The sequence below is a fragment of the Perissodus microlepis genome, chromosome 5 (assembly GCF_051167445.1).
Source record: "Perissodus microlepis isolate ML-2025 ecotype Zambia chromosome 5, ASM5116744v1, whole genome shotgun sequence".
Classification (NCBI taxonomy): Eukaryota; Metazoa; Chordata; class Actinopteri; order Cichliformes; family Cichlidae; genus Perissodus; species Perissodus microlepis.
Genome location: NC_140465.1, coordinates 26,623,218 through 26,639,031, shown reverse-complemented (window position 1 = coordinate 26,639,031; position 15,814 = coordinate 26,623,218). Strand labels below are relative to the sequence as shown.

General features: G+C 41.3%; 3 protein-coding genes across 4 annotated transcripts; all 3 read right to left on the bottom strand.

Moving 5' to 3' along the window:
- Positions 1-259: 259 nt before the first annotated feature.
- Positions 260-938, bottom strand: LOC146387458 (hydroxyacyl-thioester dehydratase type 2, mitochondrial-like). The gene has a single exon (XM_084929085.1). It carries the CDS (start codon positions 936-938, stop codon positions 462-464), a length of 477 nt encoding a protein of 158 aa, XP_084785211.1. The 3' UTR covers positions 260-461.
- Positions 909-6,517, bottom strand: rpp14 (ribonuclease P/MRP 14 subunit). Of its 2 annotated transcripts, none has more exons than XM_084929086.1 (6): positions 6,399-6,517; positions 5,692-5,844; positions 5,485-5,569; positions 2,981-3,057; positions 2,752-2,830; positions 909-1,022 (listed from the first exon to the last, which is right to left on the bottom strand). In XM_084929086.1, the coding sequence occupies exons 2-6, from the start codon at positions 5,781-5,783 to the stop codon at positions 966-968; spliced, it is 390 nt and encodes a 129-aa protein (XP_084785212.1). In that variant the 5' UTR covers positions 5,784-5,844; positions 6,399-6,517; the 3' UTR covers positions 909-965. The 2 variants fall into 2 exon arrangements, with proteins under 2 accessions (XP_084785212.1, XP_084785213.1); XM_084929087.1 differs by having other exon boundaries at positions 5,692-5,814; positions 6,399-6,507.
- An 850-nt stretch (positions 6,518-7,367) lies between these two features.
- LOC146387456 (monoacylglycerol lipase abhd6-A-like) lies at positions 7,368-14,506 on the bottom strand. Its single transcript, XM_084929084.1, has 9 exons — positions 14,399-14,506; positions 12,802-12,932; positions 11,050-11,209; positions 10,665-10,778; positions 10,336-10,468; positions 10,095-10,252; positions 9,190-9,244; positions 8,500-8,600; positions 7,368-8,006 (listed from the first exon to the last, which is right to left on the bottom strand). The coding sequence occupies exons 2-9, from the start codon at positions 12,918-12,920 to the stop codon at positions 7,827-7,829; spliced, it is 1,020 nt and encodes a 339-aa protein (XP_084785210.1). The 5' UTR covers positions 12,921-12,932; positions 14,399-14,506; the 3' UTR covers positions 7,368-7,826.
- Positions 14,507-15,814: the final 1,308 nt, after the last annotated feature.

Sequence of the window (15,814 nt, the reverse complement as noted above, 5' to 3'; positions counted from 1 at the left end):
GGTTCACTTGACTGAACAGTTCTTCAGCTTCACTTTGCAGTGCTCAAAAAGTGTTGTTTCACATGATTAATCATGAAACATGGAAATATTAACATATGTCATTATGTTAAGTAAACATAATAAAAAAACTCACCCTTATAATCAGCTGAAGGAAATGAGTCAGTAAAAAGAAAAATAGAAGGATCACAGTATGGTGGAAGGAAAGAAAGTTGTGTGTGTGTGATGTGAGTGAACAGGTGGGTATAACAACACAAGCAGGTTTGAAAAATTCAAAGACAAATTTATTATTTTATCTCCACACAAAAGATTTCAAAACAATAAACAAAGCAGAGCTGGAAACAAATATTAGATGCTCTGCCTATAAACACGTTTTTCTTGCTTTGAGCAATAAACAATAATAAAGTCCCTCGTGTACAAAATACTATTTCGAGGAGACAGTGAGCGGTGACCACCTCCTCCTCTCACTCCTTCTGCTGCTGCTCCTCAGGCAACATCACCATCACCTCACCCTCCATCACCACTTTATCCTTAACAGAGCACGTCACAGCAATGAAGGCGAACGACATCTTAATCTTGCGGACTTCGGCTTCGGCCAGCACCTCCTCTCCAACGTAGAGCGGAGCCGGGAAGCGGATCTCCTGGTACAAGAAGATGCAGCCTCGACCCGGCATCCTGGTGCCGAGCACGGCTGAGATCAGGCCGTTGATGAGGACGCCGTGCACGATAGGTGTCTCAAACGAAGTGGTGCTGGCGTACGCGGGATCCAGGTGGAGGGGGTTGGTGTCACCTGTCAGCTCAGCGAACGCCTCCACGTCACGGGAGGAGAACGCTTTGGTGAGGGAAGCTCGCTGGCCAATGTGGAGTGACCGGCTGAGGTGAGGAGCCGCTGCGATGGAAGACAGCGGTTTATTAAAGACTCGCCTCCACAGGAAACTCATTGCGGAAAAAAGAAAGCTCCTCCGGCCTCAGTCGAGCTGCAGATCCCGACTGTTTCCCGTCAGTGCCAAGAGGAACGGAGACACCTGAACACAGCACAGAGCAACAGAAAGATGGTCTTTATAATGTCTTGGATTAAATATTCCTCAAACACAAATGATGCAACATTACTGCAACATTCCTTAAATTAAAGGAGACCTAACTGAAACCTTTGCAAAATGCACAACTCAAAAATCATCCTTATGAGGCTTGGTCACGATTTTCAGGCTTTAAATTACAAAAATGTTATTATTTTATGGTTGGAAGCTTGTTTCTATAACAAAAACAAAACAAAAACATTTTTTGCCAATCATAAGTCAAAATTTTGGAATTTTAATCTCAAAACTTCAACTTTACTGGAAGTTTGGCTCATTTTTACAGGAGTTTTAGTTATTAAGTCAGAATTCTTAGATAATAATCCAAAGTTTTGACCTACAGAAAGAACAAAATGATCGTTTTCCATAATGGGCCTCTAGGGGAGAGACAGCGATCTGAACTGTGGTCCATGCATCTGTGAGCCCGTACAGAGCACCTCGAGAAACAGGATGTTTCTTTTAGCCACACCAACACAATCTTTGCTCACAACTGAAACTTAATTCCACACAGGAAAATCCAGCATCAATTGCAGAAGCACCAGCACAAGAGGCTATAGTGCCAAGACATCTAAAAAGAGCGGCCTTGCTGATACAGTCCACGAGACGCTCTTAAGGGGAGATCAGCAACTCTAAATGAGTCCCTTTCTGAAACTTTTTCAGCACACCTTGTATATGAGACAGAAATATAAAAGGGCAACGTCCTCTTTAAGTCAACCATGATGCTGCATGCCTCCCAGTCTCTTTCTCATGGTGGCGAACGCCGCTATGATTGCAGCCTTGCAATTGTGTGTCACATGAATCCCTACTGATCACCTTATCTATTGTATCCAAATTTAATCTAACAACAGCAGCTACAAAAAGAACAGTTACATATTTATTTGGCACTAATCTGTTTAAAACAGAGTAAAAAAAATACAGTTTCATCCTCTTTAAACCTCATAGTGCACACTTAAAGCAACTTCTTCATTACTTCATTTTAAATCCACAGCAGCAATGTCCAGAAAAGCAAAATGAACAAGAACAAAAAAGCTCACGTATCACCTGTAGAGATTAAAGCTGATGCACAGGAACTTTCCTCTTCAGCTCAGGAGTGCGAATACAGAACATCGTTCTGCACAATAAAGCTCAAACATATGTGTAATGCTTCCACACGGACGTAATTTTTTTGTGCCTGGCGGCAGAGATAATCGCCTCAGAGGTAATGTGGTTCGGGAGGGGCGGTAAGGTATTCACAGCTGATAGTCTCAAGGTCGACACAGAGCTTTGATGCTCGGCACAAAAAACACACGAGACCCAACCATCAGAAACTCTGTAGAAGGTGACTGATCGGTTGTTCACGGACTTGTGGCTCAGAAGCTGAAAATCAGTGAAGAACTTCACTTTGTTCACCCTCATTTGCAAACAAGAGACTATCCTACAGATGTATATATTACAGCATGTTATACTAGCACAAGAGAGGATGATGTGCATCAAATTAGCAGCTTTAATGACGACAATCTGGAGGAAAAAATGTTAAGATTTTCAGCAAGTTTGATAGAGTTTATTTTTCTGCAAAATATGTAAACTCTGATTTATTTGTCATCACGCGTCACGATTCTTTAGTCTATTAACCTCTCTAGGAGTGGATCACCTCTGAGAAAATTCTTATTATGAGAGAAAAGTGGGGATTAAATCTGCTGACCTGCAGGACTCTGAAGGCACAGGCCTTGTTCTGGTAGGAGCCGAGAAGAGTCAAGGAGCTCCACAGCTTCACCAAACTTCTGCAAACACACACAATAAAAGAAGAAAATGATACCAACAAGTGGTGGTTAGTCTGGTTCAGTTTCAGCTGTCCCACGTGCTTTCAAAATGCTGCCTGAGTAAACCCCAACACCCCACCCCGCCCCCTTTCTCTCATGGTCGGTGGTCACCTGCTGCAAACACGGAGGAGAGCGGTCAGGGTGTCCTCATCGTACTTCAGGACGTCAAAGTTTAACGCTGCTCCCACCTGAGGAGTGAAAACAAAGTAAGAAAAGCTAAACTGCATCCCTCCACGCTACGCATGAATTAAGACCCTGGATTCAGATAGTTTGGACTATCCAGAACATCTTCCTTTCCTTTTCATCTGCTTCAATCTCACCTTCCACATTCAGCTTCTTCCTCCTCTGCACACGTCCAAACCACCTCAGCCTTGTATCTAACTTTTGCTCTAAACTGAGCCTGAGCTGTCCCTCTGATCTGCACTCATTTCTAATCCCACCCATTCTGGTCAATCCCAATAAAAATCTTAGCATATTCTGCTCTGCCTTCATTTTTTTTTTTTTTTATTAGTGCAGTTTCACTCATGTACTTTTCATGTATTCTGTCTTGCTTCCACTGACTTCCATTCCTCTTCTCTCCAGCACATACCTCCACCTGCTCCCTACTCTCACTAGAGATCACAATTTCATCTGTGATCATCTTAGTACATGGAGACCCCTGGCTGACCTCATCTGTCAGTTTGACATTTACGTGAAGATACATTATCACAAAAAAAAACACAAAAACAAGACTGATCCAGATCACCACAAAAAAAACAGTCAAAGCTGGGACGAGCCCCACATCTGGTAGAATACACTATATTACCAGAAGTATTCACTCACCTGCCTTCACACACTTATGAACTTGAGTGACATAGCATTCTCGATCCATAGGGTTTAATATGACATCAGCCCACCCTGTGCAGGTATAACAGCTTCAACTCTTCTGGGAAAGCTTTCCGCAAGGCTTACAAGTATGTGTTTGTGGCGGGGTGTGGCCTGCAATGCCGCTGCAGGTGAGATGGACTCTATGGCATCTACAATCTACACCACTACAAGTAGTGGTGTACTTTAAGCACTCCATCTGATGCTTTGCTTGGCCTGGATGCAGCTGCTTGGCTACGGACACCCATTTCATGAAGCTCTCTACGGACTGTTCTTTGATCTAATCTGAAGGCCACATGAAGTTTAGAGGTGTGTAGAGATTGACTCTGCAGAAAGTCGGCAAACTCTGCACACTAGGGCATAGAGACAGCATCTGCTGACCCCACTCTGTGATTTTACATAGAATACCATTTCATGCTGAGTTAGCGTTGTTCACGCTCGCTTCCACTTTGTTAATACCTCTAACAGTCGACTGTGGAATATTCCTTAGAGAAGAAATTTTACAAGTGGACTCGTTGCACAGGTGGCATCATATTACGGCATCACACTGGAATTCACTGAGCTCCTGAGAGCGACCCATTCTTTCACAAATGTTTGTAGAAGCAGTCTGTATGCCTGGGTCCTTGATTGTATACACCTGTGGCCAAGACAGTTACTGGAACAACTGAATTCATTGATTTGAATGGGCGAGTGAATACTTTTGGCAATATAGTGTATTTAATGCAAATTAGGGCTGGGCTATATCATACCGTTCACGGTAATACCGGTGTAATGTTGGGCAACGATAAGAAAATGAAATATCGCGATAGAATATGGGTAAAACTTTACTTCATTTACCTACGCACATGGCGACGGAGAATGAGAAGAGCGAAAGTGGATCATTGAATGAAACAGATGAACCAGAACTGGTTTGTAAAAATGCTGCAACTTCAGTGGTGTGGAACTGGTTTGGCTTTCATCTGCCAGATACACAACAAAGCACTATTTTTGGTAGAGCGTGCTAGCGGGCCGTCGTTATTACCGTGTTTTTTGGAAAATACGGCACACTTAAAATCAATCCTTTGATTTTTCTGAAAATCGACAGTGCCCCTTATAATCCCGTGTGCCTTATGTATGAATTCTGGTTGTGTTTACTGACCTCGAAACGATCTTATGTGCTACACGGTGCTCGAAAATCTGTCAAATGTTTCAGTACGACTTTGCTAAGCTACGAACCCGCACCGCTTGATGGATTGTCGGAGCATTACGGCTATCGTAGGCAGGAGCCTCCCGGAGTGATACGTACTGTGCTTCAACATAATACCGTATTGTGTGTGTATAACCTCTTTTTAAGTTTCGTGGATATTATACATGGTTATGCTGAGGATATGTCGGCCAGTTTCCACTGGAAATGCCTTTTGGTTAAACTGTCAGCAAGGAATTTGCATTTGCACTGTTAATTTTTTATATAACTTTAATGCACTTAAAAAAGCTGCTTGTGTAAGTGAAAATACATTGATGTTTTTTGGGGTTTTTTGCACTAATAAAGTTGAGGAGTTGTAAAGTATTTTGTCTAGTGTCAATTATATCGTCAGTTATATCATTATCGCAAATTTTCAAATGTATATCGTGATAAATATTTTTGGTCATATCGCCCTGCTCTAATGCAAATTAATCCTCACATTATACAAAGGTTCTGAAACTCAGGAGAATAAAACAAGTAAAACAAACACAGAAGCTCCTTAACTCCTCACTGGTCTTCATGGTCTCACCTCTCCATACAGAGACTTCAGGCCTGTGATGATGAAGTACTTCAGTTCAACGGCACTTAGTCTGGTTGACTCATCCTCCAGCACACTAAAGACACAGAGGAAAAAATAAAGTGTGTGTGTGTACATATATATATATATATATATATATATATATATATATATGGATCAGCACAACATCAAACTCTAAAAACACGATGAGGAACTTACAGGCGGACCTTCAGGTAGTGGTACGGTGAGGCGTTTTTCAACACGACCCGTTGGTAGACAGATGCTTCTTCCTTCTCCTCCACCTGTTTCATTCTATCAGAGCATCAGTGGCTCAGCCTCTGTCTGATGAAGAGCAGCAGGTGGATCAGCTGACTATAAAAAAATCAAAACAGTGGCGCTTACAGAGAGTCTCCTCGTCATGTCTGCATTTTATCGTTAGCCAATAAATACCTGTACTAAAGCAGGAACTGTGTGCGTTACACTTTATTTTCCACAAGCTTGCGAGGGCCTGTCAGTGTGCACTATCAAAGACTTGTAGCAGCAGGTGTTTAAAGCATTTTGTAAGTATTTTAGTTACGGGCTGGACCTTTGGACAGCAGCTTTGGGTAACAAAGCTGCTGCATTTACACAAAAGCAAACAACAAAGACAAACAGGAACACCTCAGAGGAAACCTGATAAGCTCTAAAATATTACGTTTTGGGAAGCCCAGAGATCTGACAGTGAAACGTCAATAAAACACGAGGAAAACTCCGTACAGCCTTTAAAACCCGAAGCTGAAAGCGGCTAACCCTGGACATGGTGAACCCGTTAGCTTCAGCTAAGTTATTGTAGCTGCTAGCTGATTCTCTGTTATCGACTTCGCACACAGAAATCAACGTTTTTAATTTGTTCTGAAGTTTAATAAAAGCAGAAGCACTTCACTCACCAGCTGCTAAAACGTGGAGGACACAGCGTGCCGAGAAGTCCTCAGTCCCAGAGAAACGTCTTTCACCAAGGGGGAAGGGGACCCCACCAGCGCATGCGCAACCAGCTTTTGCAAAGACGCGTAAAACCGCAAGTTGGATCACTCTTCGCCACGAGACGGCTTATTTTGTCTTGTACGTTGAAAACCTGATATGGAAGCTTGTTTCTGCCACTGCCACAAAAAACAAACAAACAAAAAAACCAAAACATTTTTGCCATCTATCAGTCGAAATTTCGACTTACTAACTCACTAACTCTGACAAAATAATTTAAAATTAATTTGTGAATTTTTGAGTTATTGAATCAACATTTTGAGGTAATAATCCAAATGTTTGTAATGGATGACATTTTTCTCTATGGAAATAAAAATTAATTATTTATTTATTTATTTTTTTAATTTCAGGTTGTATTTGACAGGAGTTGATTTGTCGCCCTCACAATGTCAAAATAACATTTACAACTTGTGTAACCCTAACCCTAACCTTTCAGTGGTGCTATTAAATAGCATATAGCATATTAAACTTCACAGCTTGAGCTTACATCATTCATCTTCTTCGGCTACACACATCCTGCTTTGATCTTGAGTGGGCCAGACCAGTGAAGCTCCTCTTGCGTGTGTGTAAGTGTAAAAAGAAGTTTAACTACATATTAAGTCCCAGCTGAACTGCTACTTTACTGCAATACATTGCGCAAAGTAGTTCTCTCTACTTTTTTCATCTTATTTTTTTTTAATCATGTTACTTTTAGTATTTTAATGATGTTTCATCTCTTCAAACACATTTCATTGTAATGCTGACCCTGTACTAACAACATGTGACAAATAAATCTGAATTGCAGGGCCTCGTGGGCAGTGACTACTTCCTGTGCATCTTGAATAAATTACTTGATGTGTTATGTCTTCCAAAATGACAGGATTTTTCAACCAACAATCTTAAACACACAAAATCTTTTAATTCCACCATTTTTCGAACTTTATATATTAAAGTTAATAGCTAAAGGATACAAATCACATATCAACAGTAAATGTTTCATTGTAAATTCAGTCTGATGTGTTTTTGTGATGTTAATTATGCAGTCAGTCCACTGCATAGTTCACAAACAGCTGTAAACAGAAGACTACAATGCAGTTTTCTGAAAGTGAAACATGAAAACGAGGATTGATACCATGACCTTAAACTCTAAAGATTATGGATATCAGCCGCCTGCAGGGCAGTGAGTAAGAGTCATACAGATGAAAACATCAGGAATATCTTAAAGTAAAGTAATACTTTTGGGCGTTTGTTCAGTTTTTTTTTACAGACATAAACGTTGATGTAGAAATCTCATCATACTTCTCCTCTCCTTCATCATCATGAGGTCAGGGGTCGGCGTACAGTTCAAAGGTTTTTCTTCAAGAAACTTTCTTTACGTTGCCATCGCTGACTGCCTGCTCAGACAGGAAGTCCGTGATGAGTTTGGCGGCTTTTCTCGGTCGCTCCAGAGCCACAGAGTGACCACAGCTGTCCAACACTGTCACCTGGCAGTGAGGCAGCGCCCCCTGCAGCACAGCGGCACCCGAAACGTCCAGCACCTGAGAGTTCAGACAAGTGTGTTACAGCTCTGTGTGACGCTGCAGCACAGCTGTACTGACACACTGAAATATCCCAACAACACATGACGGAGATTTACAGATTTACAGATTTACAGATATTCATGCTCTGTTGTCAATTCGTATAGACTTCCATATTAAAATGATCTTCGAACTTTATAGCATTAAAAGGCATATTTACAGCCTGGTAGAAATTGTTTTTTATTTCAACAGTACAATTTAATTTTTTTCTATCTTATTAATATGGATACTGTTAAAGTTTAAACTTCTCTCAACAGTGATTCATTAATTTAAATATGAAGGACGTAGTGAGCATAAGTAGATGAGGAGGGCCACTTGGCAGTTCTGATGACCGGCACCCCTAATTTTATTTTATTTTTTAAAGAAGCAGTACATCCTACCCACAAAGGGTGGAAAATTGGGGCTGAGACATCGTTTTCTAATGATCATCACTGCTGTGGGGTTGTGTATTTACCTGGTCTTCCTTCCCCCAGATAACCTGCAGGGGCACTGTGATCAGATGCATGTTTTCTTGTAGCGAGTGGCGAGACTTCTCCCCAACAATCTCCATGAACACTACACACACACACACACACACACACACAGGCAATGAGTTACTAAAGGGAAAATGATTACTGCAGAGTAGAAGTAGACACAATCTGCTTATCTCCCTGCTTCACTGTCTTTATACAAGTGAGTCATATCAAAAGTGCTTTCCTTCACTAATTAATTTATCTGAAATGTCAAATAGAAAATAATGAAAAAAGGCAGGAGGCAAAGGGTCAGATCAAATCCCTCAGTAATCTGTGACTGTCGATGGAGCACTGCTTGAACTCAATTCACTTCAATTCAGTTTAATATATATAGCGCCAAATCACAACAGCCGTCGCTTCAAGGTGCTTTATATTGTAAGGTAGAGACCTACATTATTACAGAGATGCAAGCATCTCTGCAAGCATCTCTGCAAGCAACCCCAGTAATCATATGACCACCTTTGAGCAACGACTTGGTGATGGTGGGAAGGAAAAACTCCCTTTTAACAGGAAAAAACCGCCAGCAGAACCAGGCTCAGGGAAGTGCGGCCGTCTGCTGTGACCGGTTGGGGATGAGGGGAGGAGGACAGGACAAAGAGAAGAAAAGAGCAGGTGATGGTGAGCGGACTGACCTTCTTTGTAGAAATCATTGTTTGGGATCCTGTTGGCAAGGAGACCGCTCAGCACCTAACAACACACATGCACACAAATGCAAATAAATAAAAAGAAAGAAAGAAAAGCAACAGCAGTACTGGCAGTGTGACTGAGAGCAGGTATATTGTTACAAGCCTTAAATGCAAAGTGACCCAGAAGTGTCTGTGTGATGGTTGAATTCTGTAAATACTAAAGCAAGCTGGAGCATCTTTTGTGGAAGGAAAGGAGGTTCAGAAGAACAAAATATCATACTCTCTAGGATGCTACTCTCTGCGTTCATATGCGCCTTTTGTAAAGTTATGATGTCTTTTGTGAAGCACTTTGCAATGTGGGTTTATGAAACTGCTCCATAAATAAAGATATTCCCATATCAATGATAAAAGTGAAGTAAGGGTTGCATTATAACTCAGTTCATTGTAGATCTTTCTGTGTGCAGTCTGCATGTTTTTCCTGTCCTGCTTTTCCAGCTTCCTCTAGCAGTCCAAAGATATGCATGTGAGGTTAAGTGATTCTAAACTGGCTGTAGATGTGAGGTAGATAAAATGCTTAAAGTGCAAAGAATAAAGAATAAAATAAAGCGGATGACAGTCTGCAGGATGAATTTGGAAGAAGAAGCTATTAAACATAAGACAGCCACTGAGAACAGGGTGAAGTATTGTAGTTAAACTTTGGTAAATTTTAGCTTCACCACAGCAAACCTTAAAACCCACAGTCACATTGTTTAAGTACTTCAATGTGATTTCTCCTAAATCCTTACAAATTCTCCTTCACATTTTTCCTTGTCTTAATGACGTGCTGATACAATGGATCATGCAGATAAGGAAACTTGTGAAGTTATTTCTACAAAGAATCTGAACTGTGCCCATGCAGCTCAGCCCTGTACCTGTCGGGGGAGTTTTGGGGGGGTGTTACAACAGAGTCTCAGCATGTCCTCGAGCTCCTGAATGGTGGTGGGGACGAGCGGGATCGACTCATCCTTCTTACCCATCTCCAGCTCCCTCAGGCGACTGATAAACTCCGAGTCTGTCGGGTAAACCAGGCCTGGTTGGGAGAGAAGAGGAGGAAGAGGAATTATGCAAACCTGATCATCATCAGCAAACGTAAGGTACGTCTGCTGAGTTTACCTGCCGGGCAAACCAAGGTAACACTGGATAGGTGGGTGGGGTAAGTGGCAGCGTACACCCCTGCGACGTTGCCACCCATTGACGTGCCGACCAGGTGGAAGGGTCTTTTATCGAGACCGATACTCTGCACAAACTACACAGGAAGAAAAACAGAGAGGTGAGTTTTGAAACAGGACAGTAGCTCAGTGCTTCTGCTGTGGTCCAAACCTGGAAGCCTCGCTTTGATTACAAGAATAACCTCCCCCTGAAAGATATCCCAGTGGTTTTTCCAAACTTATAATTATTACAAAGTGTGCAAGTGTCACACACACACACAAATTTGTACAGACCTGGTGGATTCGTTCGACCTGACCGCGGATGCTGTAATCCTCTGGACCGGTGCGACTTGTCCCCTCGTGTCCCGGCATGTCCACACACACCACATGTTGGTTTCTAGGGAGGAACTGGAGGAGAAAGCAAACACTTCCTAAACTTCATGACAGAAAGGCTGGAGAATCACCAGTCAAATCTGACAAAATCTGCTTCAATAGTTATAGATTTTTGCCCAAAGGTAAGATTTTACAAAGGGGACAGCTTCACGTCTCCACGCACAATTCAACAACCCTGTGTTTCCAGATTTACACACAGCTGAGCTGAAGTTCCTTTTTTAGCAGTGAAATTGCCACTGTCACAAACATGTACATCTGATGTTTTGATTTATTTTCATGTAAAAACCTTGACAACAGGTAGCCACATATCCTTGGTGGCAGAGAAGCCGTGGAGCAGCAGCAGTGATGGTGTTGCGCCTCCTGGTGCCCCGCGTGTGGAATAACAGAAGTGGTAATTCCCACTGTGAGAGAAGCGGACAACCAATCCGAGCCTGCGGCGCCAATACCTGCAGAGATTTACAGGTGAGCCATTATAAAGTCTCATGTTCTGGATGTTCAGTGATTCCTGAGGATTAAACATGAGGCGATCCATCCACTAACATTATGAAATAAATCATGTGATTGTGTAGTCTTTAAAAACAAGATCACTGTTTCTGAATGTTCTCTGACTCTGATCATCACTTTATTTTAGGATTCAGTTCAACATCCTGCAGCTGCACATGGTTTCATATGAAAAGGGTCATTATGCAGTCAAAACTGGTGTGAGATTACATTAATGGGAAAATCCCCCCACAAAATAAAAGCACACTAGTAAATTAAAGGTTTATCATGAAAAGATGATGTCCTGTAGAAATCATTTTATAACTGCTGTTATGAAAATAAGAGGGATGCTCTACCACTTATTTCCACAGTTTATTCATGTGATTGTTTAATAATTTATTGTGCAACACTTTGGATATTCATATCAACCACAAATGCAGCTTCATTACTCAACATAAACATAATGAGGTGAATTTCTGCTACCCTTACAACGGTCAGGGTTAAAAAATAAAAACCAAACAAAATAAAAAGAGAGATCAGGAACGGTCCCTGAAATCTGGGACCAAAATGATCTCGACAGATAAAAATAATCTTCTGCACAGTCACAGATTCACTGTTAATTCTTTGTACATGTTTTTCTTCTTCTATTACATGTCAGTGAGTCAGCACTTTGTGTGTGTGTGTGTGTGTGTGTGTGTGTGTGTGTGTGTGTGTAAGACAGAGTGAAGCAACATCAGTAATCCAGTAATCAGCCAGCATGTAGTTTTTTTCAAAGCTTAGTCTAAAGTTCAGAAGGAAAGGTCACTGCTTTGGCTCTTTCACAATAAAAGCATTTTTGAAGCTGTATTGGAACACAGGAACTACATTATTTTCATTCAAATGTAACGCGTGTCCAGTTTGTCTGTTTGTTGCTGTTGAAGGCTTTATCTGGTGGGTTTAGTAACTTTGAAGAAAATTGCTTGGAGTAACATTTATTAGATTTATTTTCATAAAAAATAAGAAAAATGGAAAACCACTGTACAAAAGTGCAAAAGTCCTGAGCCACCAAGTCTTTTTCCTGTTTCCTTATCTTAAGAATGGCTTCTTGGCAGCCACCCTTCACTGACACCATTTCTAACGAAACTTCAGTGAACAGTAAAGGGATCAGCCGAAGGGTCAGATGACTCTTATGGTCCTTTGTCAGGTCTTTGCTGGAGTTTCCTATTTCTTAAGGACATGACTAAGATACTGCTAAGGTTTATCAGCTATAATTTTTCAGACCTGTAATTTCATTATTTTTCCCTCATGAAAAGCAGCCAATGTCCAAAGAAAAGGTTTGGAAGACCTCCAGAAGGCTGGACACCTACTGATGATGACCACTTAAAAAAATCACAACAAAGTCTGGCTGCTTGGAAGCAAAACATGAGAAATAAGGAATGACCCGAGACTTTTGCAGTACTGTAGGTGGAAAATCTTTTCCATTTCTTCTGCTATAATCCAGTGGTGTGCCTAAACCAAACAGATACAAGTCTAACCCGCCTGTTTGTTCTCTGTGTGTATGTCCTCTCTGTGCCTTTACCAGTTGTACGCCTTGAGGAGCGCTCCAGGCCAGAACAGGAAGGAGGTGACGAAAGCGAGCATGGGCACAACCAGGACACCTCCTGCCAGCATTATCATTTTGGCCACATTCAGCTCCATCGTTGCAGACTCCTTTAAAAAAAAAAAAAAAAACAGATCACAAACTGCACTCTCAGCTCAGTTTAACTGTAGATAATCAAGCAGAAACGGAATAATTTATTAGTCCCAGACGAAACTGTGTCCTCACAGTTGCTCCAAGACAGTAAGAAGAGTAACTAATAGTGTTATACTGTATAATAATAATAATAGATACAGACGCTGAGTACTGCATCCAGAGTACTGAAGTGACAAAAGTCCAGTTAAATCACTCAGTCTTGCCTCAGTCAATGATACATATAGCTGTAAACAAACATAGTCAGGGAAATGTGCTGGCTTATTTATGCCTTTACTCCAAAAAAAGACAAAGCCTAACTTAAGCTGATAAATAAAAAATATTCCCATAGCTTTCCAACCTTATGGCATCACTTTTTTTTTTTTTTAACTTTTAGTGTAAAAGATCCATTTTTCCACTGCAGAAAGCGAAGGTGGGAAAGCATTTTAAGTGTAATTACATTGCTTATAATAATAAAAGCTTGTAATAAATGAAATTCAACTCACTAAAAATATAATACAAACTTCTTGTAGGTTCCCTTTAAATTAATTTTAATTATACTTAAATGCTTTGAAAAAAACTGGATGAAAGAGAGCAGGTAGAGCTGAGTATAAAATATGAACCCAAAACTCAGTAATAGGAGTTGCCTGCTAAACCACCATATGTTAGCTTGTTTCTTAGCTCTAATTATCAGGCACCTGCGTCTGTGGCTTCCACGCATTATGTCATAAATGCAGCATTGAACCAGGCTTGTTGATAATGAGCACTCAAGGTCAAATATGGCAACTTATGGTAACAGCAAATTGACACAGCAGTTGTAATAGTTAATGTCAAGGTATTACTTCCATCTTTCATATACAGTCTATGATTTTGACATGAAATCGCAATTAAGGCAAGTGCCACAAAATCAACAGGATACAACAGGATTACTTAACCCACTGAACAACGTCCAGTGCTGCAAGCCCAACCCAGAAAGACACTGAACCTTTGAAGCAGCTGCAAAGTTCACAGTTTCCGGAGAAAGCACCTGTAGGGGGAATATGCTTAAAAAAATAAACTACTTCTACTCGTAATATACCGTTGTAATAAACAGTAATCGGGATTTGGAGGTTTGCTTTGATGTAGAAATCAGACCAAGTAAAAAAGTGCATTTGTTAGGCGTTTTTTTTAAAGGTTAGAACCGGAAAATTAGTAAAACAAGTTTACATTGAGAAAAAAATGCGGAAGTTTCCTTTAACCGTAACGGTCACAGGCTTAAAGAGACAAACTTCTCTTTTTGAATATTTTGTTCACTGACGGTTTGATGGTAGAGCAGCAGATACAAAGGTTACATTAAAAACCCGTGTCCTTTTAACGTGCTGAAAACGTCACATCGGACATAACGCGGACACCTCAGGCTGAGTACTATAGCGGTTTATCTACACCTGCAGGGTCAGCGGCGCCCTACCTGTCAGGGTCCTCTTCGAGCTGTCAGTGCCGGCTGTCCTCCATTCAGTCCGCTGCTCTTCCTCCTCTTTCACCCAAATTACATAACAGCCTTTCATCCGCACTTAAAGGGAAACTGCTGAAGAAAAATGCTGTGCTGCATTCAGGTGCCGTCAGAAACAGAAGATGTGCGATGTGTGCGAGCACGTCCACAAGAGGGCGCCAACTTCTACAGGCAGCTCTTAGAGAACAGCACTGATGCTCCAGAATTTCTGTCGAAGTTAAAGCAATTTATATATTTATTTTCTTCAAATGAATGTTTCAGTTGATTTCTGTCCAGTGTTTTGTGGCTCGGAGGGCTGGCAGATCCCCAGTTTAAGACTGGGAGGAGACAAAAAGCCTCGGAGGGTTGCACAAGAAAGGTCATTGGCTAAAAATCTGTGACCAACCAAATGTGCTGGTGATCCTGCTGTGGTGAGAAAGGAGCAGCTGAAAAAAAAAGCTCTTTTAAATAGTGGTTTGAACTGATTGGAGCTCAACTGGAAAAATACAATGTCAGGATTTAGCAACATATCTGTCACTGCTTGTGTGTAATGCTATAAAACTTTCCCCTTCTTTCTTCTTTTGATCATCCAAGGGGTCTTGAACTTTTGCCGTTTTTTTTTTTTTTTGGCCAAAAACCTCATTTAAAGGCTGCCAGTCTTTGTGCATTTGCTAAATTATACACTGAAAACCACTTTATAATAAAAGGAAAGAATATACTTAGGATCTAAATAAGAGGGTTTTAACAGTATGACAGTTGCTAATAATAATGAATTATAATAAAGCAGGAAGTAGTCTGTAATATTCAGCAAAGAGGCACAGAAAAGAAGACCAGACACCAGCGAGGGAGGATAAGAAGGACAGACGCAACAACATTGTCATCCCCTATGTAGCCGGTGTATCAGAAAAACTTAGGAGAGTTTTCTCCAAGCATGACATCCCGGTGCATTTCAGACCCAGCAACACGCTCAGACAAAAACTGGTTCACCCGAAAGACAAAACGCCAAAACACAGACTTAACAATGTGGTGTATGCTGTACAGTGCAGCGAGGAATGCCCAGACCTCTACATTGGAGAGACCAAACAGCCACTTCACAAGCGCATGGCACAACACAGAAGAGCCACCTCCACAGGACAAGACTCAGCAGTCCATCTGCATCTTAAGGATAAAGGACACTCTTTCGAGGATGCCAATGTTCACATTTTGGACAGAGAGGACAGATGGTTTGAAAGAGGAGTGAAAGAAGCCATCTATGTCCACTGTGAGCGACCATCTTTGAACAGAGGCGGTGGTTTACGACACCAACTCTCTGCCATCTATAATCCAGTTTTGAGATCCCTTCCCAGACGCCTTAACGCCCACTCACATCCTGGGCCATCTGACCTCAGGAATTCG